The following is a 26376-nucleotide window of genomic DNA, read 5'->3' on the forward strand; positions in this document are numbered from 1 at the left end:
CGTTACTCTAGACTACCATAAGGTTAATAGCATGTCATAGTCTTTCTTCTTGTAAGATGTCAATTATAGTCAACCTCATGTGAGAGTAATTTAATCAATATGTCAAGTTTGCAAATTTTGATGAAATTGCAAATAATTTTAATGATGAAACTGTGATTTTCAAATTAGAAAAGTCATAAGCCTTAAGTTTTAACCATTTAAGTACAAATGCTAATTTTTAAATGTTATGCAAGTATAATGACCAATACCATGTTTTTATAATAACGAAAGAAATTACAAATAGCATGTTTTAACCAAATAAAAATAACATTAATAATGGTACCGACCACGGATTGGGTTGAGTGTTATTTGATAAATGATCTATAATTACCATTTTTAGTCACCTATTAAAATCTAATAGTCGTTACTCTAGACTACCATAAGGTTAATATCATATCATAGTCATTCTCCATGTAAGTTTGTAAATTTTGATGAAAATACTAAGTATTTTCCCGATGAATGTGATTTTTAAATTAGAAAAGCGAGAGGGCTTATGTTTTAACCATTTAAGTATAGAGACTAAAATTTAAATCTTATCTAATTATAATGACCAATAATATAGTTTTTTTATAATAATAAAAGAAACGACAAATAACATGTATTAACAAAGTAAAAATAGCATTAATAATGGTAGAGAACACATATAGAGTTGAGTGTCATTTGATAAATGATTTGTAATTACAATTTTAGCAATCTATTAAAACTAATAGTCATTACTCTAGACTACCACAAGGTGAATATCATATCATAGACTTTCTTACAGATTCAATTATAGTCAACCTCATGTGAGAGAAGTCTAATTAATTAACATGTCAAGTATGTAAATCTTGATGAAAATATCAATAATTTTACTCATGGGGCAGTGATTTTTAAACTAGAAAAGCGAGAGGGCTTATGTTTTAGCCGTTTAAGTATATAGATTAAAATTTAAATTTTATCTAAGTATAAGGGCCAATAAGATATTTTTATAATAGCGAAAGAAACGGCTAAAAACATGTTTTAGCCAAATAAAAATAACATTAATAATGGTATCCAATGCGGATTGGGTTGAGTGTCATTTGATAAATGAATTGTAATTACCATTTCTAGTCATCTATTAAAAGCTAATAACCCTTACTCTAGACTACCATAAGGCTAATAGCAAATCATAGTCTTTATTCATGTAAGATGTTAATTATAATCAACCTCATGTGAGAGTAGTCTAATCAACATATTAAGTTTTCAAATTTTGATGAAAATATTAATAATTTTAGTGATGAGACTATGATTTTTAATTGGAATAGTGATATGGCTTAAGTTTTAAAACTAAATTTTAAATCTTATCTAAGTATAATGACCAATAACAATTTTTTAGAATAACGAAAGAAATTCCAAATCGCATGTTTTAACCAAATAAAATAACATTAATAATGGTATCGAACACGGATTGGTTTGAGTGTCATTTGATAAATGATCTATAACTACCATTTTTGTCATCTATTAAAAGCTAATAGTCGTTACTTTAGACTACCATAAGGTTAATACCACATCATCGTCTTTCATCATGTAATATGTCAATTATAGTCAAAGTCATGTGTGAGTAGTCTAATAACATGTCAAGTTTTTAAAATTTAATGAAAATGCTAATAATTTTACTCATGGGCATATGTTTTAGCCATTTTAGTATATAGATTAAATTTTAAATCTTATTTAAGTATAAGCACCAATAACACATTTTTTATAATAACAAAAGAAACGACTAATAATATGTTTTAACCAAGTAAAAATAACATTAATAATGGTAGCGAACACAATTTGGGTTGAGTGTCATTTGATAAATGATATGTAATTACCATTTTAGCCATCTACTAAAAGCTAATAGTTGTTACTCTAGATTACCATAACGTTAACAACATATCATGGTTTTTCTTCATGTAAGATGTCAATTATAGTCAACCTCACGTGAGAGTAGTCTAATAAACATGTCAAGTTTTTATATCTTGATGAAAATACCAATAATTTTTAAACTAGAAAAGCGAGAAGCCTTATGTTTTAGCCATTTAAGTATATATACTAAAATTTAAATCTTATCTAAGTATATGAACCAATAACATTTTTTTTATAATAACGAAAGAAAAAAATAATAGTATGTTTTAACCAAATAAAAATAACATCAATAATGGTAACCAACGTGGATTGGGTTGAGTGTCATTTGAGAAATGATCTGTAATTATCATTTTAAGCCATCTATTAAAAGCTAATAGCCGTTACTCTAGACTACAATAATGTTAATATTATATCATAGTCTTTCTTCATGTAAGATGTCAATTATAGTCAATCTCATGTGAGAGTAGGCTAATTAACATGTCAAGTTTGAAAATTTTGATGAAAATACCAATAGTTTTACTCATGGGATGTGATTTTTAAACGAGAAAAGCGAGAGGGCTTATGTTTTAGCCATTTAAGTTTATAGACTAGATTTTAAATATTATCTAAGTATAAAGACCAATAACATATATATTTTTATAATAACCAAAGAAACAACTAATAGCATGTTTTAACCAAATAAAAATAACATCACTAACGGTAGCCAACGCGTAATGGGTTGAGTGTCATTTGTTAAATGATTTGTAAATACCATTTTTAGCCATCTATTAAAAGTTAATAGTCGTTACTCTTGACAATCATAAGGTTAATATCATATCAGAGTCTTTCTTCATGTAAGATGTCAATTATAGTCATACTCACGTGAGAGTAGTCTAATTAACATGTCAAGTTTGTAAATCTCGATGAAAATACCAATAATTTTACTCATGGGGCTATGATTTTTAAACTACAAAAGGGAGAGAGATTATGTTTTAGCCATTTAAGTATATAGAATAAATTTTAAATCGTATCTAAGTATAACGACCAATAACATAATTTTTTTATAATAACCAAAGAAACAACTAATAACATGTTTTAACCAAATAAAAAGAAAATCAATAATGGTAGCCAACGCGGATTGGGTTGAGTGTCATTTGATAAATGATCTGTAATTACCATTTTTAGCCATCTATTAAAAGCTACTAGCCATTACTCTTGACTACCATAAGGTTAATATTATATCATAGTCTTTCTCTATGTAAGATGTCAATTATAGTCAACCTCATGTGAGAGTAGGCTAAATAACATGTCAAGTTAGTAAATATTGATGAAAATACCAATAATTTTACTAATAGGGCTGTGATTTTTAAGTGAGAAAAGTGAAAGGGCTTATGCTTAAGCTGTTTAAGTTTATTGACTAAATTTTAAATATTATCTAAGTACAAAGACGAATGCCATATATTTTTTATAATAACGAAAGAAACAACTAATATCATGGTTTAACCAAATAAAAATAAAGTGAATAATGGTAGTCAACGCTGATTGGGTTGAGTGTCATTTGTTAAATGATTTGTAATTACCATTTCTAGCCATTTATTAAAAGCTAAAAGCCGTTACTCTAGACTACCAAAAGGTTAATATCATATCATAGTCTTTCTTCATGTAAGATGCAAATTATAGTCAACCTCAAGTCTAATTAACATGTCAAGTTTGTAAATTTTGATAAAAAATACTAATAATTTTACTGATGAGACTGTGATTTTTAAATTAGAAAAGCGAGAGGGCTTATGTTTTAACCATTTAAGTTTATAGACTAAATTTTAAATCGTATCTAAGTATAAGGATCAATTAGATGTTTTTTATAATAACGAAAGGAACAAACTAAAACATGTTTTAACTAAAAACAAAAATAATATCAATAATGGTATCCAAAGCAGATTGGGTTGAGTGTCATTTGTTGAATGATCTGTAATTATCATTTTTAGCCATCTATTAAAAGCTAATAGCCGTTACTCTAGACTACCACAAGGTTAATATGATATTATAGTCTTTCTTCATGTAAGATGTCTATTATAGTCAACTTCGTGTGAGAGTTGTCTAATTAACTTGTCAAGCTTGTAAATCATGATGAAAATATCAATAATTTTACTCATGGGACTGTGGTTTTGAACTAGAAAAGAGAGAGGGCTTATGTTTAAGCCATTTATGTATATAGATTAGATTTTAAATCTTATCTAAGTATATGGACTAATAACATTTTTTTCTAATAACAAAAGAAACAACTAATAGCATGTTTTAACCTAGAAAAATAATATCAATAATGGTAGCCAACGTTGATTAGGTTAAATGTCATTTGATAAATGATCTGTAATAACCATTTTAGCAATTTATTAAAAGCTAATAGCCGTTACTCTAGACTACCATAATGTTAATATCATATCACAAGATTTGTTCATGTAAGATGTCAATTATAGTCAACCTCGTGTGAGAGTAGTCTAATTAACATGTCAAGTTTTTAAATTTTGATTAAATTAGTAAAGTAAGAGGCCTTATGTTTTAACCATTTAAATATGGAGACTAAATTTTAAATCTTATCTAAGTATAATGACCAATGCCATTTTTTTTATAATAACGAAAGAAACAACTAATAGCATGTTTTAACCAAGTAAAAGAACATTAATAATGTCATCAAACACAGATTGAATTGAGTGTCATTTGATAAATGATCTGTAATTATCATTTTTAACCATTTATTAAAAGCTTATAGACGTTGCTCTAGACTATCATAAGGATAAAAGTATATCATAATCTTTCTTCATGTAAGATGTCAATTATAGTCAAACTCATGTGAGAGTATTCTAATTAACAAGTCAAGTTTGTAAATCTTGATGAAAATACTAATAATTTTACTGACGGGCTGTGATTTTTAAACTACAAAAGTGAGAGGGCTTATGTTTTAGCCATTTAAGTATATAGACATAATTTTAAATATTATCTAAGTATAAAGACCAATAACATAATATTTTTATAATAACCAAAGAAACAACTAATAGCATGTTTTAAACAAATAAAAATAATATCAATAATGTTAGCAAACGCGGATTGGGTTGAGTGTCATTTGATAAATGATCTGTAATTACCATTTTTAGCCATCTATTAAAAGCTACTAGCCGTTACTCTTGACTACCATAAGGTTAATATTATATCATAGTCTTTCTTCATGTATAATGTCAATTATAGTCAACCACAAGTGAGAGTAGGCTAATTAACATGTCAAGTTTGTAAATATTGATGAAAATACAAATAATTTTATTGTTGGGGCTGTGATTTTTAAACGAGAAAAGCGAGAGGGCTTATGTTTTAGCCATTTAAGTTTATAGACTAAATTTTAAATATTATCTACGTATAAAGACGAATGCCATATATTTTTTATAATAACGAAAGAAACAACTAATATCACGTTTTAACCATTTTTAGCCATTTATTAAAAGCTAAAAGTCACATCATGAGACTACCAAAAGGTTAATATCATATCATAATCTTTCTTCATGTAAGATGCCAATTATAGTCAACCTCATGTGAGAGTAGTCTAATTAACATGTCAAGTTTGTAAATTTTGATAAAAATACTAATAATTTTCTTGATGAGACTGTGATTTTTAAATTAAAAAGTGAGAGGGCTTATGTTTTAGCCATTTAAGTATATAGACTAAATTTTAAATCTTATCTAAGTATAAGGACCAATAACATATGTTTTTATAATAACGAAAGGAACATTTAATAGCATGTTTTAAATTAGAAAAGCAAGAGGGCTTATGTTTTAAACATTTTAGTATAGAGACTAAATTTTAAATCTTATCTAAGTATGATGACCAATAACATATTTTTTAATAATAACGAAAGAAACTACCAATAACATGTTTTAACCAAAGAAAATAACATTAATAATTGTAGCGAACACAGATTGGGTTGAGTGTCGTTTGATAAATGATCTGTAATTACCATTTTTAGCTACCTACTAAAAGCTAATAGTTGTTACTTTAAACTACCATAAGATTAATAGCATATCATAGTTTTTCTTCATGTAAGATACCAATTGTAGTCAACCTCATTTGAGTGTATTCTAATTAACATGTCAAGTTTGTAAATCTTGATAAAAAAATCAATAATTTTAGTCATGGGGCTGTGATTTTCAGACTAGGAAAGCGAGAGGGCTTATGTTTTAGTAATTTAAGTATATAGACTAAATTTTAATTCTTATAAGACCGATAACATATTTTTTTATAATATTGAAAGAAACGACTTATAGCATGTTTTAACAAAGTAAAAATAACATCAATAATGGTAGCGAACGCGGATTGGGTTTAGTGTCGTTTGATAAATGATTTGTAATTACCATTTTTAGCTATATACTAAAAGTTAATAGTCGTTATTCTAGACTACCATAATGTTAATATTATATCATAGTTTTTCTTCATGTAAGAGTTCAATTATGGTCAACCTCGGGTGAGAGTAATTTAATTAACATGTCAAGTTTGTAAATTTTGATGAAAATGCTTGTAATTTTACTGATGGGGCTGTGATTTTTAAACTAAAAAAGCAAGAGGGCTTATGTTTTAGCCATTTAAGTATATAGACTAAATTTTAAATCTTATCTATGTATAAGGTTCAATAACATATATATATGTTTTTATAATAACGAATGAAACAACTAATAACATGCTTTAACTAAATAAAAATAACATCAATAATGGTAGCCAACGCGGATTAAGTTGAGTGTCATTTGATAAATGATCTGTAATTACCATTTTTAGCCATATATTAAAAGGTAATAACCTTTACTCTAGAAGCTAATAGCCGTTACTCTAGACTACCATAAGGTTAATAGCCTACCATAACTTTTCTTAATGTAAGATTATATGGTGGAATAGTGAAAATGCTATACTACCTTGCTTGGTTCTTTTGGTCGAAATGTAATATTTTGATGTTTGGTTGATGTAATGTAAAATTACCTAGAAGCGTATTTTTACTAAATTGTGCTTGTTATAGAAATTGTTTTTATAACAAGTTTAGATCATTTAATATTTTTCAATCTCAACTTTCATAAACATGTGATACATTATGATAAATTGTTTCGTATGACATGTTATATATTAACGAGTGAATATACGATATTGAAATAAAAATTTATAAATTATAATTATTGTCTTAATTAATAGGTGAAAATATAAATATTTATGTTAGAGTTGTGACTCAAATTCTTATTAAAATAAAATGTAAGTGGCAAAATAAGGGAATCCACAAGGGTGAAGGCCGAGGTTTCCTTCATCTGTTTGATTTTGATTTGAATAATGTATTTCAACCTTACTACATTACTTCTAGTAGATGTTGATTAGAATAAGATTTCTTAAACCTATAGACGCAGTCTATATTTCTTGTAATCAAAATATTTTAAAAAATTAATCGTATAATAATAAATCAAAATTGAATAGACAAAGAAATATGTGGAAACCCTAGTTGGGAAAGGGATTGTATCCCTGCACTGCCAAGTGGACAGAATATGCAGGACAAATGTCTGCAAAGTTGGTGAACCATAGCCCCCATGTCGTGGCCCTAAGGCCATTAAGAGAAACTCGTGAATTCTGGGATTTTATTTTTTGCTATAGATAATTAGGGGGAAAAAATGCTTAAATCTGAAACTATCGAAAGTAAGGGAAAGAAAATGGTGAACCTCTCACATGTTGCTGCAAATGCTTCCACTTACCTGGCTTCAACTCTACCATGGACCCTACACTTGGTGCCCGTGTCTTTCACCTTCCTCCCCATTCGCGTTGTATACTCGTCCCGCTTTTTTTTTCAATACTCTCTCTCCTTTTTTACTCTACATATACAAATCCTTCCCCTATTTTCCCCCTATTTCTTTTATGCTCATTTGTTGACAGTTACTACTCTCTTTAGCACTCGGTTATTTGGTTTCGTCTCATACATTTTCTTTTTTCTTTTTCGCTTTTTTCTCTTTGGCTGGGCCCGATCTCTGCCACAGCCAGCAATATCAACAGGGCTGCAACTGCTTATTATATTAATTCTTACCCATAAGCGCCGAGCTCCCTACTCTCACCAAATGCTCCCTTCTTTTCCCTTCTAATAACCTCTCTTTGCTGCATTTCTTTGGGCTTTTTTTCTTTTTCTTTTTCTTTTTTTCTCTTGCGGGTTATGGCGGAGGTTTTGGACGACGGTGAGTTTTGGCTTCCGTCCCAGTTCTTAACCGACGATGACTTTTTCGCTGACGGAGTTAAGGCTACCAACAATACCAATAATCTTAAAGATGGGTTCGGGTTAGAGCTTGATGGTTCCAAGTCTTTGTTTCCCTTTGAGATCCCCGGTGGGTTTGGGTCTCTCGGGTTGTCTCCGGATCTAGGTTCTCCTGTTGAGTCTGTGCTGGGTTCAACTGAAACAGAGAGTGATGAAGATTATCTCGCTGGCTTAACTCGCCAAATGGCTCACTCCACTCTCGAAGACGATTCCCGCCGAAACGACCGCTCGTTTGCCGCTGAAAATACCAAGGTTTGTTGAACTACTAAAAGTGAATCTTGTTGAGTGAAGTTGTTTGTCAAGTGTTAGTTCTTATTCTGTTTTCGGTTTTTGCTTTGATTTTTAGGGTTGGGCCTTGTCCAGTTCACCGCAGTCTACCCTATGTGCGTTACCGAGCGGTTGTGGTTGTAAGCAAGGTTCTAGTCGTGCAAGCCCGAACTGTCAATCTCGAGTTTCGTCGCCGCCGGGAACCTGGGACTTGCTTTATGCAGCGGCCGGTGAAGTGGAAAGGTTGCGAATGAATGAAGAAGGGTATGGTGGATTCAGCAACAGAGGCCTTTTGGGTCCACCAGCTAGAAAACCCTCTCCAAATCTCGATGTTTCTGGGTTTTACACTCAACAGTCACTTTCTCACAATAAGCTGCGGACCACTCATGTAAGATCCTCAAAACAGAGTTTTCAGATTTTTTTCACTGCAGGATATTAATATTTTGGACTTCTTTGATGCAGTTCCAGCAACTGAAGCAACAACAGCTAATGAAGCAACAAAACGCGTTGGCGTGGGGAGGATTGAAGCAGCAACAAGAAAACCATGTGGTCCAAAACAGAGGAAGGTATGCCAGTAGGACTTTAGGTTTGGCCCCATCTGCGTGGCCCCCTCTGCAGCAACAGCAACCCCAGCCAGCGAACGGGTCGGGTATGCGGGCTGTTTTCTTGGGCAATCCAAATGGGAAAAGGGAATGTGCTGGAACTGGTGTTTTCTTGCCTCGTCGCGTTGGAAGCTTTTCTGAACCTCGCAAGAAGTCAGGTTGGTATCCATTTGTTAATCTTTTGTTAAATAAAAGTTTAGTTCACTCGAAATTTCATAGATCTGATACGTGTAATCTTATTTTGCAGCTTGTCCTACTGTTTTGGTTCCAGCTAGAGTGGCTCAGGCCTTGAACTTGAATCTGGATGAGATTGGGGCTCAACCTCAGCTTCAGCACCCTCGGTTCAACCCAAGCTTCACTTCTGGTAGCAATAGTACTTAATTGATCCCTGAAATCTGAATCGGTTCATTTTTGTTTATATCCTTTTTAACTGTTTAGTTATTTGGTTTTTGGATTTGTATGTAATTGTAGATGCTGCTGCTTTGAGGCTTCGAAGTGGGGGAAATTTTGTGGGAAATCAAAAGCAGCGGAGTTTGAGGCCACAGCAAGAGATGAGTCATGAAGTTCGTTTACCGCAGGAGTGGACTTATTGACTCAAACCTGCATGCGGTGGTGGCTTACTAATTGTTGGTTCTCTTGTTTTAAACGTTTTTTTTATAGTTTAGAAATTTTAAGGTTAGAAGAAAGAAATGGGAAGAAGTTTGATAGTTTGCTATAGGGAAAATAGTAGTATAGTGGGTATATAGGGTTTAAGATGGAAAATGGGAATGAAAAAGAAAGGGTTGGTTTTTTGGGGTTAGGTTTTTAGGGTGAAGAAGAAGAAGGAAAATAAAGAATTTTCTAGTTTCAGTGATGGGTACAGCACACAACCAAGCAGCTTTTGTTCCTTTTGGTTGGGGCTGGGCTAACTAGGGGAGAACAGTGAAAAAGTTCAATGGGGGGGGTGGTTACTCTTTTATTGTAATTCTGGCATTTGGGTCAATAAGTTTTTGAATTTTGTTGGAAAAAGAAACGAAATGTTGATGAAATGAAAGGCTTCTTTTTTTCTCTGCATAGCACATGGGGGGTGTTCAGATTTATTGCCATTCGATTTGTAGAATTTGTTGCCCTTTCCAACCTGTCCAACCAACTGCATTGCTGTTTAAAGTACCAAAAAAGGATTATGGGTTTGTCCTCCTTGAGCTATAAATTTATCTAGGATTGAAATGGTCAAACAACAACAGAAAAAGTTTTTCAATCTATGAACTTTGTCTTTGGATGTTGGAATTTTATCTATTATTAATAACAATATTAATATAATTAGAAGGATCTTTTGCACTCCCCAAGGTCTGGCTGTTTGGATTTTCATTTTCTAATCACCATTTTCATTTTTTTAATTAAATAATCCCACTAGTTTTACTTTTAATCAAGAATAAGATAAATAAGGAGGAATTTTCCTTTGGAGGGAAGCATAAAAATACATGATGATGGAAGTGGACCAAAGCGTATGGGTATTTTGTACACGTGTCCAACATTAAGGTTACCTTCACTCTTTTGTGATCTTTTCCATTCCACTTTTATTATTATCTCGAGTAGCAGAGAGATTTTCTTCTTGCCATTTGTTTTCTTTATCAAATTTCAAAGTGGGTCTTGGAACTCGTCCCTATTGTTGCAATCAATGCGTGGGCATGGCACCGCATTGCCACCATGCACCAGCTGCAGCTACTGCTGCTATCGAATCTTTGGCTCGAGTCATGCACCTTCGTGTCTCAACTCTCATCCCACATGCTGCCCACTACTTTCGCTTACGTGACGGTTTTTTCGCGCACCCAAGTTTCGCGTATGTTACGCGTGGTTGGTTCATGTATTTTAGGTCGGTTCATATGTCCTTTCTCCTTACTGCTCTTAATGCTGCTAATATTGTGCTGCTTCTGATTCTGTTTCATTTTTACATGTGGTGGGTTTTGGGGTGTTTGTTTGACTACTTCAATATGTTTGCTGAATTACCCTACAGATTCTTGTTTTGCTTATATTTTCTTCATCACCTAAAACCAATAACGACCTTTCAATTTCATCCATGCTTTCTTTTTTCTTCTCTTCTTTTAATCCCTAAAAAGTTGTACATTACATTCCACTGTTGATATCAAATCTTCTTGTGATTTTTATTTTTTGCTTTCACATCAACTCAGTCTAATCTTTGGCTTGTAGCTATAGCCATTAGCCACCCATGAATAACAGTGTCTTTAACATTTATTGGGCAACCATTTGAAGGACTCTTGGTAGTACACGCCTCCCCCATTCCTTTGAAACATTAATGAATTTGGAATGCATATCTACCTTAAAAAGCTATTGCATTAGCTAAATGTATTGCCCTCTGACTAAGAGCTGGATCGGCGGATAGAACATAAACCGACCCCATATCAGTTGCCTATAAATGTGCCCAGGTTACGGCACTGTACAAGATATTTGTAATATACTGCTTACTGAACCCAACAAACACTGCTACCATGGACCACGGCCTACAATTTAGTTTAAATGGTATAATTTATTTCAGTATAAATCCAAATTCGAGAGATACAAATTCTTCTAACATTGTTTTACAATATTCAAACTTGAAATTTCATTTAAAATGCATCAAATGTTTTTATTAGTCGTGGAAAAATAGGTTAAATAATTGAATATCAAGTATCCTAAGAAATTTGGGTGGAAATTATGTGTGCGCAAAAGGGCTGAGGAAGGACCACCCTACATCTTACAATTTCAACGGTTTGCTCAACCAACCAACCAACCAACCAAACCTCTTATTTGGGAGCTGTCGACACAACATTGAAGCCAGAAAATAGACAAAAATGTAAAACCTTAATGGAAAATAATGGAGTAGGGTGATGGTTTTATTGGAAGGGTTTATTGCTGACAGATAAGGTGGTCTGATACCGTCAACAACACCACAATGTTTATACTAGCGTACGGCTTGGTTTCATAGCTCAATGGGTTGGACTTAGTTGGATTAGGCTACCTTACATTTATTTTAAGGATAAAATTTGAATATAATATACAGTGTTATTGGTTCCATACAATTCTCACACATTATTATTTTATCTTTACATATTGCATATCCAAAAAAATTATATTTATCAAATATAAAAATAAATTGAGACATTTTTAAAAATATATACAATTGAATAAAAATCAAAATTTCATGTGCATAATTATACCAAATCAAAGTTTACCTTTAAAATTATACATTGAATTTTTAAAATTTTACCATCTAAGTTGAATCAAGTTATACCAAGCTCAGCCAAAAGTATTTATAAAGCAAATATAAAAGTCATAAAAATTATAAAAATATTAAAACTTTTTATAAATTTGTCGAAATTATAAAATTTATAAAAACTTATAAAGAAATTCTAATGATATTTTAAAAATATACAAAACTAATAAAACGGAAAACATATTAAAATATTTAAATTTTAAAATTCATAAAAAACTTATAAATATTACCAACACTATCTAGCACAATTCTAATAAATTATATAAAAAATTGTAACAAAAAAAAGTCACTTATTGCTCCCTCATTTTAGAAATTAAACCCTTAAAACCAAAATGAATACATGATATCAGACCAATTGTTAGATAAAGAGAATAGTCATTAGATCGTTGGGGTCATTTTCTTATTAAATCAAATGTTCTTGACCTTCCACGATAAAACGACAATTTTGGGGCACTCTCCTTTTTACTGATACTTAATAGTTTGGACCTTGAAAAGTTGAAATTTGTTTACAAAGTATTGTATGCTATAAAGTATTCTAGGTATGATTAGATACTATAAAACCAAAATTTTATTATCCAACTGTTGCAAATATTAACATATGTCAACATGAAATATTTTTAGAACTATTCTCGTTATCCAACGGTTAGATTGATACCACGTGTTCATTTTGATTTTAAGTGTTTAATTTTCAAATAAGAAATCAAGAAATGCCTTTTATTATAATTTATAAATATATATATATATATTTTATAAGTTTTTATGGATGTTTTTTTAGTACTTTTTATAAGTGTTTACAATTTTATCTTTATAAGTTTATATAATATTTTTAGATAATTTATAATTTTATTAGAAAAATACATTAATATTTAATAAAAATATATTTTGATGTATCAAAAATTTAAAAAATTTAAAATCACCATGAATATTTCTCTCATCCATGCCAACATGTTGTTGGATGTCAGAAAACATAAGCTTTTCAATTTTTGGCATAGAGAAACCTATATATTTCCTCGAAAATTTTATATTTTTGCGGATTTTGTTTTGATATGGAGAAAAAACATTGGGATTCTTGCCTTCACGCAGGAAGTGGCTAGTCATGTTCTACTTTCTTTTTTGTTTTTTAAACCTTTTCCCGTAAGAAACAAAACGTTTTCTTCACTACAGTCTTACTCCAATAAAAAATGCATCTTTTAAAAAAAACACACACCTGTATCTGTCTTGTTGCTTTGCCTTTTTTAAAATCTCTGTATTCCTTGCCTGCGTTTTTCCGTCTTTTTTAGATTTAGTTCATCCTCCCTTTTTATTTTCTGTTTTCTTTATACTTACACATAACCACGTTTGATAGTTCAGGATATTTTCAATGAAAGTGTGGAAAACGGTAAATACATCAACAACTACTTATTACTTCTTAAATAATAATGTATTTTGTTTCTTTTAACATTATCCATTAAATATTTTATCTCTAAGAAATTTTATTATTTATAATTATCAATAAATCGTACTTATTTTAATAAATACCCCCAAAAATTTTATAACTTAAATTCAATAATTATTTTTAATTTATCAAATATCATTTTAATATATATTCATTTTCTCATCTTGATACCTAAACATTTTTTATCACGTTTTTATTTTCCTAAAATAATACCTACGTTAGTCAAACAAAAAAACAATTATATACCACTTATAATAAAATAAATAATTAGATATCAAAATATGAAAAACGACATAGTTTAGATAACTTAAAGAAAAAACACCCTTGACTCCAATCCCAACAAGCAAGCCTAAACTGTTGGGTTCTAACTTGAATTGGGCCATTTAGACATTTTGGATCATTTGACTCTAAACAGGCTTTGACTCAATTAAACACCGAGTCAAATTTGAACTTTCATTCGTAATAGAAACTCAAATTAATGGGATAAATCTTAAAATTATACGTGAACTTTGATTTAATATATAATTATATGCATGTGAAACTTTAATTTTGATTTAATCATACACATTTAAAGAAATAAATACATCAATTTATTTTTATATTGGATAAATATAATTATTCATGTATGCAATATATAGACATAAAATGATGTTATATCAATAATTGCGTTAATAATTTACAAGAATTAGATCAAATCAAAATTTCATGTATAAAATTGCACAAAATCAAAGTTCATGTATACAATTGCACATTAAACCATAGTTGATGTATAATTTTGGTATGTATCCCTAATTAATTAATTTAAAATTAAAAAAATCTAATTTTACTTAAAAGTCACGAGATAAATCATTAAATTATATATGAATTTTATTTTGGTACAATTATACACAAAATTTAGATTGTAGTTCAAATTTATATAGGAGAATTCATATTTGATTCAATCATACATATTTAGGAAGAAATACATTAATTTAGTTTTATATTTGATACATATAATTACTTATGTATGCAATATATAAACATAAAATAATACTATATCAATAATTGTGTTAATAATTTGAACGAATTGGATCAAATAAAAATTATGTGTAAAATTGTAAAAGAATCAAATTTTATATATAAAATTATAGATTAGGTCAAAATTCATATATAATTTTGAGGTTTATGAAAAATTAATTATTAATAAATTTTTATGAAATTTATGGGTTTGTTCTTTGAGGGTCGATTTCTAAATATTCACCTCCATTTTGTCCGACTTTTACTAATACGGCAACTTAAATGGAAATTAATCTAGTTGAATTTAATATTAATTTAAATAAAAATAGAATAAAATTCGTTTTTATCCCAAGTTTTATAAAATTTAATTTGGCCCGAAAATAAATTTTTGAATATTTATTTAATCCTTAAAAATAAAACAAAAATTAATTTAATCCTATAATAAATAAAATTGCAAATTAGGCCTAGACCCAATATAGAAGCCCATTCTTAAAGATTTTGAAGGCTAGTCATTGTAAGAATCATGATAAATCCTAGACAAGGTTAAGTGCGTACAACTACGGACTACCCCTCTTTGTACGCTTTGTGTGAAATAGGTTGTGTGCAATTGCAAAGAGGTACCGTACACTCTTATCCTACTATTTATTTATTTATTTATTTTTATATTGAAAACCAAAACAAAAATCTATTAAAAATGAATATTTACAAAAACAAACTTTGCAACTACGACTTTAATCTGGAAAGTAAATAAACTTCCCAATAATTAGGACTTTAAATTGAAAAATAAATAGATTTAATATTGGATGTGCGCCATAAATAAAGAAGCTGTTAATTAAAAATATAATTATTTTTAAACAATATGTAACATTGCTTTCAATTTTATTTTAATAAAAGGCCCTCAAACTTACTAAAATATAATCTACCCAACCAAATTATATAATATAATATAATTAATTATTCTTATATAGTCAATAGTTAAAAATAGAAATTAAAATAAAACACTGAATCTTAACCATAAAACCAAGTGACGAATAAAGCTTTGATAAAGTGTTGTTCGTAATAGCGCTTACCAAAAGTAAGCTAATTTTTGGTATGAAAAAAATTCGTTTTTTGTTGGTATTTAATAAAAAATGCATTGTTGTTCCATCCAACTAACATTGGTCGGAAATAAAGTATAGAGTCAATTAATCCCTTCTTTGCTGTTGCCGCGGCGTGCTTCCAGTTATGCTCTTTTACTTTCCAATTTCCTTTGCTTCTTCCAATTACTAGTGACATTAGCACTGCTGATGGTTTATTTTTTCAATGGCACTACTGGGACTGATTGATTTTGTTTTTGCTTAATAAGAAAAGAGAGAAATTGAGAAAGTTAACCATGAAGTAAATAATAATGATAGCATAAATAACGGCTTAAATCGAATATAAATACCTTCAGCTATTGTTTGAATAAAATGTCAAAATCTAAATGTTATTATAACAAAGTTTTCTAAACACTCGAAAATATTACTAGATAGAATATATACTTTTTTGTTTTGTTTTTCAATGCTTAGGGACATTATATTAGTTGGTATTTATGGTGGTGATTCTTCGTAAAAAAACCATTAATTACACACTCCACTATCTCACGCAATAAAAGTAAACACGTGGGAGTGACCCCACGAAACATGAGAATGTGGGAGTCAACATAATAACCATTCTAACATTGCTTGGGAAAAAATAAAGAAAGAAAACTCTTGTAGGTGATGTATGGAGAAGTGAAAGACGAATTGAAAATGGATGGGCAGGTGAGATAATAATGTAATTGTCATTGTATTTAATAATGGCATCCAACCCTTAAAAAGGATCTTCAACTGGATTACAAAATCAAGTTTTTTTTTTAATCGATGATTAAATTAAAAATTAACAATCTAATTTGAAAAAAGCCCAACATAGTTATAAAACAAACCCAACGGCCCGTTTTTGGTCTGAATTAGGTGAGGCGAAAATAGCCGCCTAGACGCTGCTGGGCTGGCTATACTGGCCCACTCGCGTGCCTACCATTAATAATAGTATGGCGTCAAAGCTGGTGCACTAGTTAGCGGTTAGCACCTCATCTTGCTATGAAATTTCAACATCATCAACGGCTACGATTGGTCCATGATCTTCTTGTGAAGTGATCAATGATCGAATATTAGCGGACGGACTTTGTTGCGGCATTCGCCTGGACGCTTGGAAACATCAACGACATTTGGTCAACCACTCTTGAACATTCGCGAATTCCCGGTAATTATTTTAATTTTTATTTAGTTTAATGTTCACAAGTTTTAATTTTTGGGTTCTTTTTTTCGGGTTTAATTTTGGTTACTAAGAAGAGGAAATGGAGCGACTTTCAAACAGTTAATTACGACTGTTTAGTTGAAATTAAGCTTGAACAAACTGCGATCATAGTGTAATATTGTTCAAATATTCAGTTAACGATGGCGTCAGAGGAAGATACCGAGCAGAGCTATGTACCGCAGAAGAAGAAATCGGAGTCTGAGGATGACAAGAGGTAGCTTTGTTTCTTCTTCAACCATATTTTTTTCGAACTTTTAGGAAAATAAAACAATACGGTTTTTATTTTGGGTTTGTAATTAATAGGAGAAAGAAAATTGTTCCTGGAAGCCTAATGAAAGCTTTGATGAGACCTGGAGGAGGAGAATCAAATCCTTCAGATGGTGATCAGGTTATATCTTTTTTGTTCATAATTGGATATGTGAAATGCGGATTTTTTTTTTTTTTTTTGCATTTGTAATAGAGAATATATAGTTTGAAAAACAATACAATGGGTTGAGTTGTGAATTGGTAGTTCTTTGTTTTCTTTTCTAATGTTTTGTAGATTATATATCATTGCACGGTTAGGACATTGGATGGAGTTGTCGTTGAGTCAACGAGATCAGAACATGGAGGTGAATACTAAGCGTTTGATTAGATTTAACTTTGAGGGATAATTTTGCGCCCTTGCTCTCTGGTGAATTGTGGAGTATTGAAGTTGGATAAATTGGTCTTAAGTTAAAGAGTGTGCATAGTTGAATTGTCTAATGGTACTTGCTTTTCTAGAAAAAAAAATGAATTGACATTCCTTTATGTGACAGGGAAAGGTATTCCGATAAGAAACGTATTGGGCAAGAGCAAAATGATATTGGGCTTGTTGGAAGGGATTCCAACAATGCTGAAGGGTGAAGTGGCAATGGTATTGTTGTCTTTGTAGTTCACTGAACTATATTTGAGTTTATTGCTCCAAAATTCTTTACCAAAAGTGAAAATAAAGGAACTTTGATTTCTCATTTCTTTTTATTTCTTAAAAGAATCTGGTGACATCTCTTGTTTCAGTTCAAAATGATGCCTCAAATGCACTATGGGGAGGAGGATTGCCCTGTTCCAGCTCCTAGTAGTTTCCCCAAAGAAGATGATCTCCATTTTGAGATTGAGTTGATAGATTTCTCCAAAGCCAAGGCAAGAATTGCTAAAGTTCAAATTTGCTATTTTTCTTTTTTGTTGTAGCATTTTGGCATGATGCAATTATTATCCCCTTACACAATGTGTATTCAGTGTTCCCATACATGCTTTCTTAGTAATGCCATTAGCATTCATATCATATTTTTGAGGAGCTGGTGATATCTAGATGTTATTGATTAATTCGCATGTAGCCTATTTTTAGTTCTAATGGCTTGTTATTTTTTGCTGCCCATTTTCAGGTTGTGTCTGATGATTTGGGGGTTTTAAAGAAGGTAAAGTGCCATAGCAGCGCTTACATTTTGCTAGGAATATGGTGCTAGATGGAATTAGGAAGTATGCAAGGAAGATTGGACCATATTCCTAGTTTTTAAATATGCTGTCAAATTTTAATGCTTTGCAGCTACATAGTTCATTATTATAATCATCATTTTTGGTTTGTTGTACTGTTGCTGTTTGGACTTCATTCTTTCCTCCATACTTGCACCATATTTATTTTATTCTGAAAGACATCACCTCATTAATACTTAATATAATTAGGTGATAGATGAAGGACAGGGTTGGGAATCACCAAGGGAACCATATGAAGTAAAAGCTTGGTAAACTTTTTCTCAAGCCTTTTTGTATTCTTTTGAGTGCATTGCACTAAGCTTTCCAGAATGGTTTAGATCATTTGTTAGATGTATCTTATGTGAACCTTTCAGGATTTCTGCAAAGACAGGTGATGGGAAATTGATTATGTCACACACTGAAGGAGAACCATATTTCTTTACTTTTGGGAAATGTGAGGTTGGTGATTTATATGTCTTCTAGAGTTTTTTTTTTTTTTAATTAGTCATCCTGGTTTTCTTTATCTAATCACGCGCTTGTTCTATCCTGCTTCGTGTTGTCATGCTTAAGCTACTTTTGATATAGATTTTGTTCTTGATCCAATAATATTTAGGTACCTAAAGGTCTTGAGATGGGAATAGGAACAATGACACGGAAAGAGAAGGCGGTAGTTTATGTTACCAATCAATACTTAACCCCATCTCCTTTATTGCCCATGATAGAAGGCTATGAAGAAGTTCATTTTGAAGTTGAGCTTGTCCACTTCATCCAGGTAAGTCATTGCTCTGCTATAGATATTTCTCATGCATATGTTTAATTTTGAATTACCAAATTATGGATGTAAGTGAGCTCTAGAGTGTTTGACTTATAGGTGAGGGACATGCTGGGAGATGGTCGCCTAATTAAACGACGACTACATGATGGAAAAGGTGCTGTTTGTTATTTGATTAAATATTTCCATTAAGATATAGCTTTGTTAAAATCTCTTCAGTTTTCGCTTCCTTATTCCATGCGAGATTCATTCAATGAACAAATCTATTGTTGACATATCATTAGTTATGCTCATGTGACATTGTCATTCTATTTGTTCACTCATTTGAAAGTTTTATTTGGAATTACAGTTTCTACACTCATTCTTCTTTGATGGAAAGATACCTAGGATGATGCTTAAAATTATGATTTTCATATCTGCAATTTATGTGCTAGTTACCGATTCCATTTCATATTCCTGTAATTGTGTCTGTCTGTCGGCAATCCTCTTTGTGTGGGTGCGTGGATGATGGTTTTCTTTGTTGTTTGGAACAATCAGGGGACTTTCCCATGGATTGCCCACTTCATGACAGTCTTTTACGAGTCCATTACAAGGGCATGCTTCTTAATGAAGAAAAGACAGTGTTCTATGATACAAGAGTTGATAACCAGGGTGAACCTTTGGAGTTCAGTTCCGGAGAAGGGATGGTAAGTTCTCCCTATAAAGTTGAAAAGGTTTTGTGGATTCTTTTATCTTCATCTTGTTCTAGTTGAAAATCAAAATGTAATATCAATACCAATTATCCAAATTGCTTTGATCAAAATTACAATGTTAGATTGAGACTGTGCCTTGGATCTTGTGAACTTTTATTTTTCCTTACAGGTGCCTGAGGGATTTGAAATGTGTGTCCGTTTGATGCTACCTGGGGAGATTGCTCTTGTCACATGCCCTCCTGACTATGCATATGACAGATTCTCAAGGTTGCTCTTTTTATTTATTTATTTATTTATTCTCTTTGAATATTATTATTTAATTTTCTTTTTTTGTGGATGACCACTGTACCTTGCTTCCAATTGTATTAGGCCACCTAGTGTTCCTGAAGGCGCTCATGTTCAATGGGAAATTGAGCTTCTTGGTTTTGAGATGCCAAAGGTAAAGAAGTCATCTTATAGTAACAATTGGTTTTAGGCAGTGTTATCTGACATCTATTAAGTCTTGACTTTCATAACATTCCAGTTAGGTCCTTCTGCCTATAAACAATTGGTTTTAGGGTGGATGCTTAACATAATATCAAAGCTCAGGTGTGTTCTGTTCTTGCTTTGGTTAACTACCCCTTGTAAGGCTGTCCGCGTGTAGGCCCTCGTTGAGATAGATGTGAGAGGGAATGTTAAGTGGTGTTATCCCACATCTTTAAATTGGGTTTTCTGTAGGCTTATATTCAAGTTAGACCCTTCCACCTATAATTAATTGGTTTTAGGTTGGATAATATAGGTTGGATAATATAGTCATTACATTGTCATTGTGCACTAATATTTTGTCATGACAAATAGTGCTTCCTAACTCAAATCTTCATTACAGGATTGGACTGGTTTGAACTTTCAGGAAATAATGGATGAAGCAGAAAAAATTCGAGTGACGGTATGTGGCATATTTTATGTTGCATTCTTCCTAAATGAGCCATTGTCTGGTCGTACACTTTACAGCCCCATTTCCATGTGTATGCTTGCAAGCTGTTGTGATGCACATTAATTGTTTAATCTTTTGTTTTGTTGTGCTGTAAGACTATTAATTTGAATATTTAACCATTTGTCTGCAGGGTAACCGACTCTTCAAATCGGGAAAATTTGAACTTGCCAAGGCAAAATATGAAAAGGTAGTATGTCAACTGTTTTAAATAGATCTTATATCTCCTTTGGGATCATGAACTATGTTTTAAGCATCAACCAAATATCTAAGCCCAATAAGAACAATTAAAAGAAATTGGCCTACATTGTGGTAAACAAATATGGTGATAAATGATAGAAAAACAAAATAAATAGCCCAGATCTGAAAACCAAGCTTAACATCCAATCCAAATGAATTGGTAATAGCTATAGGGTAAGCCTAAATACACTTTATTTAGTAGATGTTCATGTGAAATCAGTGAAAGTGTTTTCTACTGTGGTACATTGAAGTTCATATGTAACTCAATTCCATGTGTTGCTTTATTTATAGGTGCTTCGGGAGTTCAATCATGTTAATCCACAAACGGATGAGGAAGGAAAAGTGTTTTTAGACACAAGAGTAAGTTTCTTCCTGCTCGTGGTAACTGAAAGAATTTATCCTGTCCTTTGATCTATCAGTTGGTACATGATATTAGATAGCTGTTTCTGGATACTATTAATTTCTACTTTCCTGATTTATTGCATGAAGAATTCTTTACATCTGAATGTAGCTGCGTGCTTCCTCAAAATGGGAGAATGCAGAAAGTCCATTGACGCATGTAATAAGGTTTGTTATGACTTTAAATTGAAACTCTTTATCTTTCTCTCTTCCATTAGGAAGAAATTTTTGTGATTTTATTGGTGTTCATGTGAAGAGATGCATATTATTATCATAAATAACCAAAGGTAAAATATCATCTTTCATGCAAGAGTTAAAGGATATTCAAATTAATCAGATTGTTACCAAAATAACGTGGTGATTGGTTCTCAACTTCACGAGGAAAATTTTGTGTACATCTAATTTTGAGGTTTAAAGTTGAACTCAGGGAAGAAATAAAGATAAAAACAACCAACATAGTGGATCAGGAAAATGCTTTGCCATGAGCTGCTTTCTGTTTGACTTGTTTACGTATCTAAATAATAGATTGTTTGAGGATAGGCCATGGATTTGGTGATATTTTTTATTTAAACTATGTAGGTTTTAGATGCAACGCCTGTACATGCAAAGGCACTATACCGTCGTGGAATGGCTTACATGGCAGCTGGAGATTTCGAGGAAGCAAGAAGTGATTTCCAAATGGTACTGTAAATCTTTAAGCTTAGTGCACTCAAACCGGATTCTTGACCAATCTAAAACCCTGTTTCTGGATACTATCAGATGATCAAAGTTGATAAGTCATCAGAACCAGATGCAACTGCAGCTCTAGCAAAACTGAAGAAGCAAGAGCAGGTGTGTTAGTCGGTGATATGCTTTGTTTTCCATTCAACACAGTCGAAACATGGGAACTCATTATGTATATTTGTCGAGTTTATGAGCAGGAAGTAGAGAGGAAGGCTCGGAAACAATTTAAAGGATTATTTGACAAGAAGCCAGGAGAAATTGCAGAAGTTCAAGTTGAAGATAGAGCTGGGCGTGAGATCACTGGTGAAAACCAGAAGAATGATTTGTCGGCGCCATTATTAGAAAGAGACGATTCTCAACATTTTAATGAAGCTGATGGTGGTCAATATGGAATGGGCTGGTTTTACAGCTTGTGGCCTCCTGGGAGAAGAACATTTTCAGCTCTTGGCCTTGATAGATGTACCATACTCTAAGATTCTAAGTTTCTCAGGGAAGAATAAAACTACTAGGTATAATTTTAGAAAAGAGCAAGGTTTCTTCCTGTCTTTCAACTCTTTTCCCATAGTTTTGTCAATCGAGTTGTGTTTCAGAGGTCTCTGATTCTTCAAAACTTTTAACTTTCTCTTCTCATATCGTTAGAATTGAAACCGAGGTACCAAAATTTATCAATAAGAAATGTGAAGGGTATCCAATGATCTTCTATTTTGTTGCAACGTATGTCATATGTGAATATTCTTTATCGCAAATTTTTTAAGCCTTCAAGCAGACTTGAGATGACAGACTGATAGTTGATTTTGGTATTTGAAGATGTAAAATATTACGGGGGATTCCATTAGAAATATCTTGTGCAATACTCAAAAGGGAACCCTTTATTTATCTATTACATGCACACACAATTCATGGGTAAAAGCTTTTAATGAGCACCGTTCACAAAGAAGTTGGTGGAGACGACACAAATTTCACAGAGCTTAATTATATCCTCGATCTTAGCAGCCAAGGCTGTAAAACCGGTTCCTTTTACGCCATCTTGGCAAACTCTAGTGGTATTTGCAGCATGATACAGACGAGCAATCATGGGATTGATGATCTTATTGTAAAGTAAACTGCTAGCAATCCAAAGGTCCTCCATGGTGTTCATGTTAGAATCCCAACATATTTGGAGAAGCTCTTTGGCCTGTAGAGGGTTCTTTGCTACTGGTAAGATGGAAGAAGAATCATTAAGTAGACTAGCTATGATGGTTCCGGCTTCCAGAGCTTTTATCTGTGCCCAACCCAAAGTGGTACTGGCGATCCTTTCCCCGGATAATGGCGGCTTTGGGATTATGGTATCGACGCAATATTCATTGTGGGATGTGTGGCGGCAAACCTCGTCGACGAGGGCTATACCTTTCAAATGCTTAAGTCCGTATGAGGGATGGATGATGACCACCAAGGTCAGTAGAAAGAAAAGCTGAGGGGGGAGAAGTCGGGCCATTTCTTATTCAAAGTTGTTTGGGTCATTTTAATTAAGCCATAAACAGACCTTTTTAAATAGTTAGAAAAACATGATTTGGGGGATGATTCAGTGTCTCAGTTCATTACAACTTCTTCCAACTTGTTTAATAATGTCGTAATTTTTGTAACCGTTTCAGGAATATATGGCTTGCAAGTTCTTCATGACACTAAGGTAGGGAAGATTATCATCTTGAAAAAGCAAATATGATAGAAGAATTTAACCTCACTTCTGATGTTAGTACAGACTATGAAAATGATTAGATGTTTCACTATTTTGTATGAGTCATAAAAATAAATTTATTTGTTATAAAAAGATATGAGTCAAAAAAGTAAGTTTATTTACTCTCAACTGACACAAAAAATGTTTCGGCTCAAAATTCTGTTCTGACGACTTGCTTTTTTTAAATTTATTGTCCATAAATCTTTTAAGGCAAAAGCCCATGCCCAATGATAATGACATCAACATTAATCCATCATGTACATTTTTGGTTATTTTTTAAAATTAAAATCCTAATTTATCCAAAGCACGTGTTTAGGTTTTAATCTTTTGTCATGTATACTTCGCTTAGTTAATGACAAAGGTCTTCATGTGTCAAATTGGGTTTAACCAAAATTTTAAGCTTGAATTCGACTTAAAAAATTGACATAAAATTTTGCTCAAACCCGACATAGATAAAAATGCTATCATTATTTTTTTATGTTGTTATACTAAGGTGATATTGCTAATGTGGAAAATATATTTTTTTAGAATAACAAAAGTCTTTTCAATCACATTTTTAAGTCTTAAATGTCTCAAATGTCTCAAATTAAAGAGCTCGCGAGCTGTCTACGGTGCTTGTGTCTGGCACCATTCTCTCAAGTGATATCATACACCATGTTATAGTGTAAGAAAACTTTTCGTATTTGCATAATTAACACTGACCTTATAATATTTGGGTTCATAGTCCAAATAACTCATATTTTTAATTATAAAAACTAATATAAAATTAATTTGAAGAGAGACTTAGGCTAGGTTGTATCTCTTTTTATAATACGTAAATTAAATAAATAATAATATACATTTATAAAAAGATTTTATAAATTGTTTAGTAACTTTCATAACACTTCTTATAAATAATATATACATTTTTATTTTTTATAAATAAGTTATAATTAAAAAAAGGCTTTAAACATTTTTATGAATAAATTATTATTTTTATAATATATAGCATGGAGACATAGATAAGTTGTTGCCATACTTTTTGGTCGTAAATTTTATAAATAAATATATTATAACATTTTTAACAAGTAAAATAAATTTTAAATAATATATATTTTTATATTTTTATTAAATACGTAAATTATTCTTATAATATAATAAAATTTTGGCCATAACCACCTCAAATAGTTAATGTTTATAATATAATTTTTATAACTTGTATAAAATAATTTTAAAATTAGATTTGAAATCTGTATAATTACTCAAATTTTCACCCTCTTCTATATTACATCAAATTAAGTGAGAACCATGTGATTACAATAATCACTCAAATACGCCATTATTATATAATTATTAGGTGGCTACCTTAAATCTCTCTCATCAGCTCAGCCAAATATATATTTTTGAATTTTATAATATAAATAGTATTTAATTTATCATACTAAATTATAAGAGCCAAAATACAACAAAAGCACTCATAAGATTATATATATATATATATGATTCATAAAGACCTGGTCTCATTGTTAAGCAAAAGGGAAACACGAGATTACTGGACATGGATCTGAATGGTTCTTTTAGGGGGGTGTTTGTGCTCTTTCTTAGGAACTGTGACGGTGAGCACCCCCCGCTCCAAACACGCCGTCAGCTTATCAAGCTTCGCATCCTCAGGCAACCTGAAACGCCTTACGAACGCACCGCTGCTGCGTTCAACGCGATGCCACGTCCCGCCGCTCACTTCTTTCTCCACGCTCTTCTCCCCGCGAATGCAGAGAACTCGCCCCTCCTCTACTTCCACCTTCACCTCGTTCTTCTTCAGCCCTGGAAGCTCCGCTTTGAACACGTGAGCTTCCGGGGTTTCCTTCAAGTCTAGCTTCGTAAGCTCGAACCGTGATTCGGGCGAAGCAGCCGCAACCAAGCTGCTCCCGCCGTGCGGGACTTCTTGGAACGGATCCCAAACTGCTTGCTGCTGGTAGTAAGGCTCGTAAACACTGTGCCCACCGTAATACATACGTGGAATCATGGACATAGTTGTAAAAACAAACTAGGCAAGACGTGTAGATTATGTAAGAATACTCAAATGCTATTTTGCTATGAGAAAGAGGGTAAGATAGAGATGCATTTTTATAAGGGAAAAATGAGATATTCTTAATTTGATGCGTAATTATACAGTGGGTTTATAAATCTATATTGTAAAAATTCACTCAACTATCCAGAGATCTGTTACAACTTTTGTTTTTTTAATTTATTTTGTTTTCACCTTTCATATTAATATTCACCTCTTTATTTCCTTTTAGTATAAACCAGTTTTGACTTCTGACGCATCATTTTCATTTTTTAA

The 26376-nt window shown here is 31.7% G+C and overlaps 3 protein-coding genes across 4 annotated transcripts; 2 read left to right on the forward strand and 1 right to left on the reverse strand.

Annotated features, from left to right (window-relative positions):
* Nucleotides 1-7820: 7820 nt before the first annotated feature.
* On the forward strand, nt 7821-10117 carry LOC105799903 (uncharacterized). 2 transcript variants are annotated; one of them, XM_012630717.2, is made up of 5 exons: nt 7821-8447; nt 8542-8850; nt 8925-9222; nt 9312-9437; nt 9536-10117. In XM_012630717.2, exons 1-5 carry the CDS (start codon nt 8097-8099, stop codon nt 9655-9657), a joined length of 1206 nt encoding a protein of 401 aa, XP_012486171.1. In that variant the 5' UTR covers nt 7821-8096; the 3' UTR covers nt 9658-10117. The 2 variants fall into 2 exon arrangements, with proteins under 2 accessions (XP_012486171.1, XP_012486173.1); XM_012630719.2 differs by having other exon boundaries at nt 7824-8447; nt 9312-9428.
* A 6706-nt stretch (nt 10118-16823) lies between these two features.
* On the forward strand, nt 16824-23055 carry LOC105799902 (peptidyl-prolyl cis-trans isomerase PASTICCINO1). Its single transcript, XM_012630716.2, has 21 exons — nt 16824-17004; nt 17193-17272; nt 17362-17446; nt 17600-17669; nt 17856-17953; nt 18094-18216; nt 18459-18491; nt 18757-18815; nt 18921-19005; nt 19160-19318; nt 19418-19475; nt 19856-20004; nt 20180-20277; nt 20380-20449; nt 20876-20935; nt 21114-21170; nt 21512-21580; nt 21710-21787; nt 22199-22300; nt 22379-22450; nt 22540-23055. Exons 2-21 carry the CDS (start codon nt 17199-17201, stop codon nt 22813-22815), a joined length of 1875 nt encoding a protein of 624 aa, XP_012486170.1. The 5' UTR covers nt 16824-17004; nt 17193-17198; the 3' UTR covers nt 22816-23055.
* Nucleotides 23056-25420: 2365 nt separating this feature from the next.
* LOC105799905 (18.1 kDa class I heat shock protein) lies at nt 25421-26159 on the reverse strand. The gene has a single exon (XM_012630720.2). The coding sequence runs from the start codon at nt 26062-26064 to the stop codon at nt 25585-25587; it is 480 nt and encodes a 159-aa protein (XP_012486174.1). The 5' UTR covers nt 26065-26159; the 3' UTR covers nt 25421-25584.
* Nucleotides 26160-26376: the final 217 nt, after the last annotated feature.

The sequence above is a fragment of the Gossypium raimondii genome, chromosome 9, assembly GCF_025698545.1.
Source record: "Gossypium raimondii isolate GPD5lz chromosome 9, ASM2569854v1, whole genome shotgun sequence".
In the NCBI taxonomy this organism is placed as follows: domain Eukaryota; kingdom Viridiplantae; phylum Streptophyta; class Magnoliopsida; order Malvales; family Malvaceae; genus Gossypium; species Gossypium raimondii.

What these genes read in the sequence shown, in the direction of transcription:
- LOC105799905 (XM_012630720.2), bottom strand. Translation starts at nt 26,064, where the DNA reads ATGTCCATGATTCCACGTATGTATTACGGTGGGCACAGTGTTTACGAG.
- LOC105799903 (XM_012630717.2), top strand. Translation starts at nt 8,097, where the DNA reads ATGGCGGAGGTTTTGGACGACGGTGAGTTTTGGCTTCCGTCCCAGTTC. An exon ending in ATAAGCTGCGGACCACTCAT is followed by an intron (nt 8,851 to 8,924) that starts GTAAGATCCTCA and finishes TCTTTGATGCAG; the next exon opens with TTCCAGCAACTGAAGCAACA. An exon ending in TGAACCTCGCAAGAAGTCAG is followed by an intron (nt 9,223 to 9,311) that starts GTTGGTATCCAT and finishes CTTATTTTGCAG; the next exon opens with CTTGTCCTACTGTTTTGGTT.
- LOC105799902 (XM_012630716.2), top strand. Translation starts at nt 17,199, where the DNA reads ATGGCGTCAGAGGAAGATACCGAGCAGAGCTATGTACCGCAGAAGAAG. An exon ending in AACGAGATCAGAACATGGAG is followed by an intron (nt 17,670 to 17,855) that starts GTGAATACTAAG and finishes TTTATGTGACAG; the next exon opens with GGAAAGGTATTCCGATAAGA. An exon ending in ACGACTACATGATGGAAAAG is followed by an intron (nt 19,476 to 19,855) that starts GTGCTGTTTGTT and finishes TGGAACAATCAG; the next exon opens with GGGACTTTCCCATGGATTGC.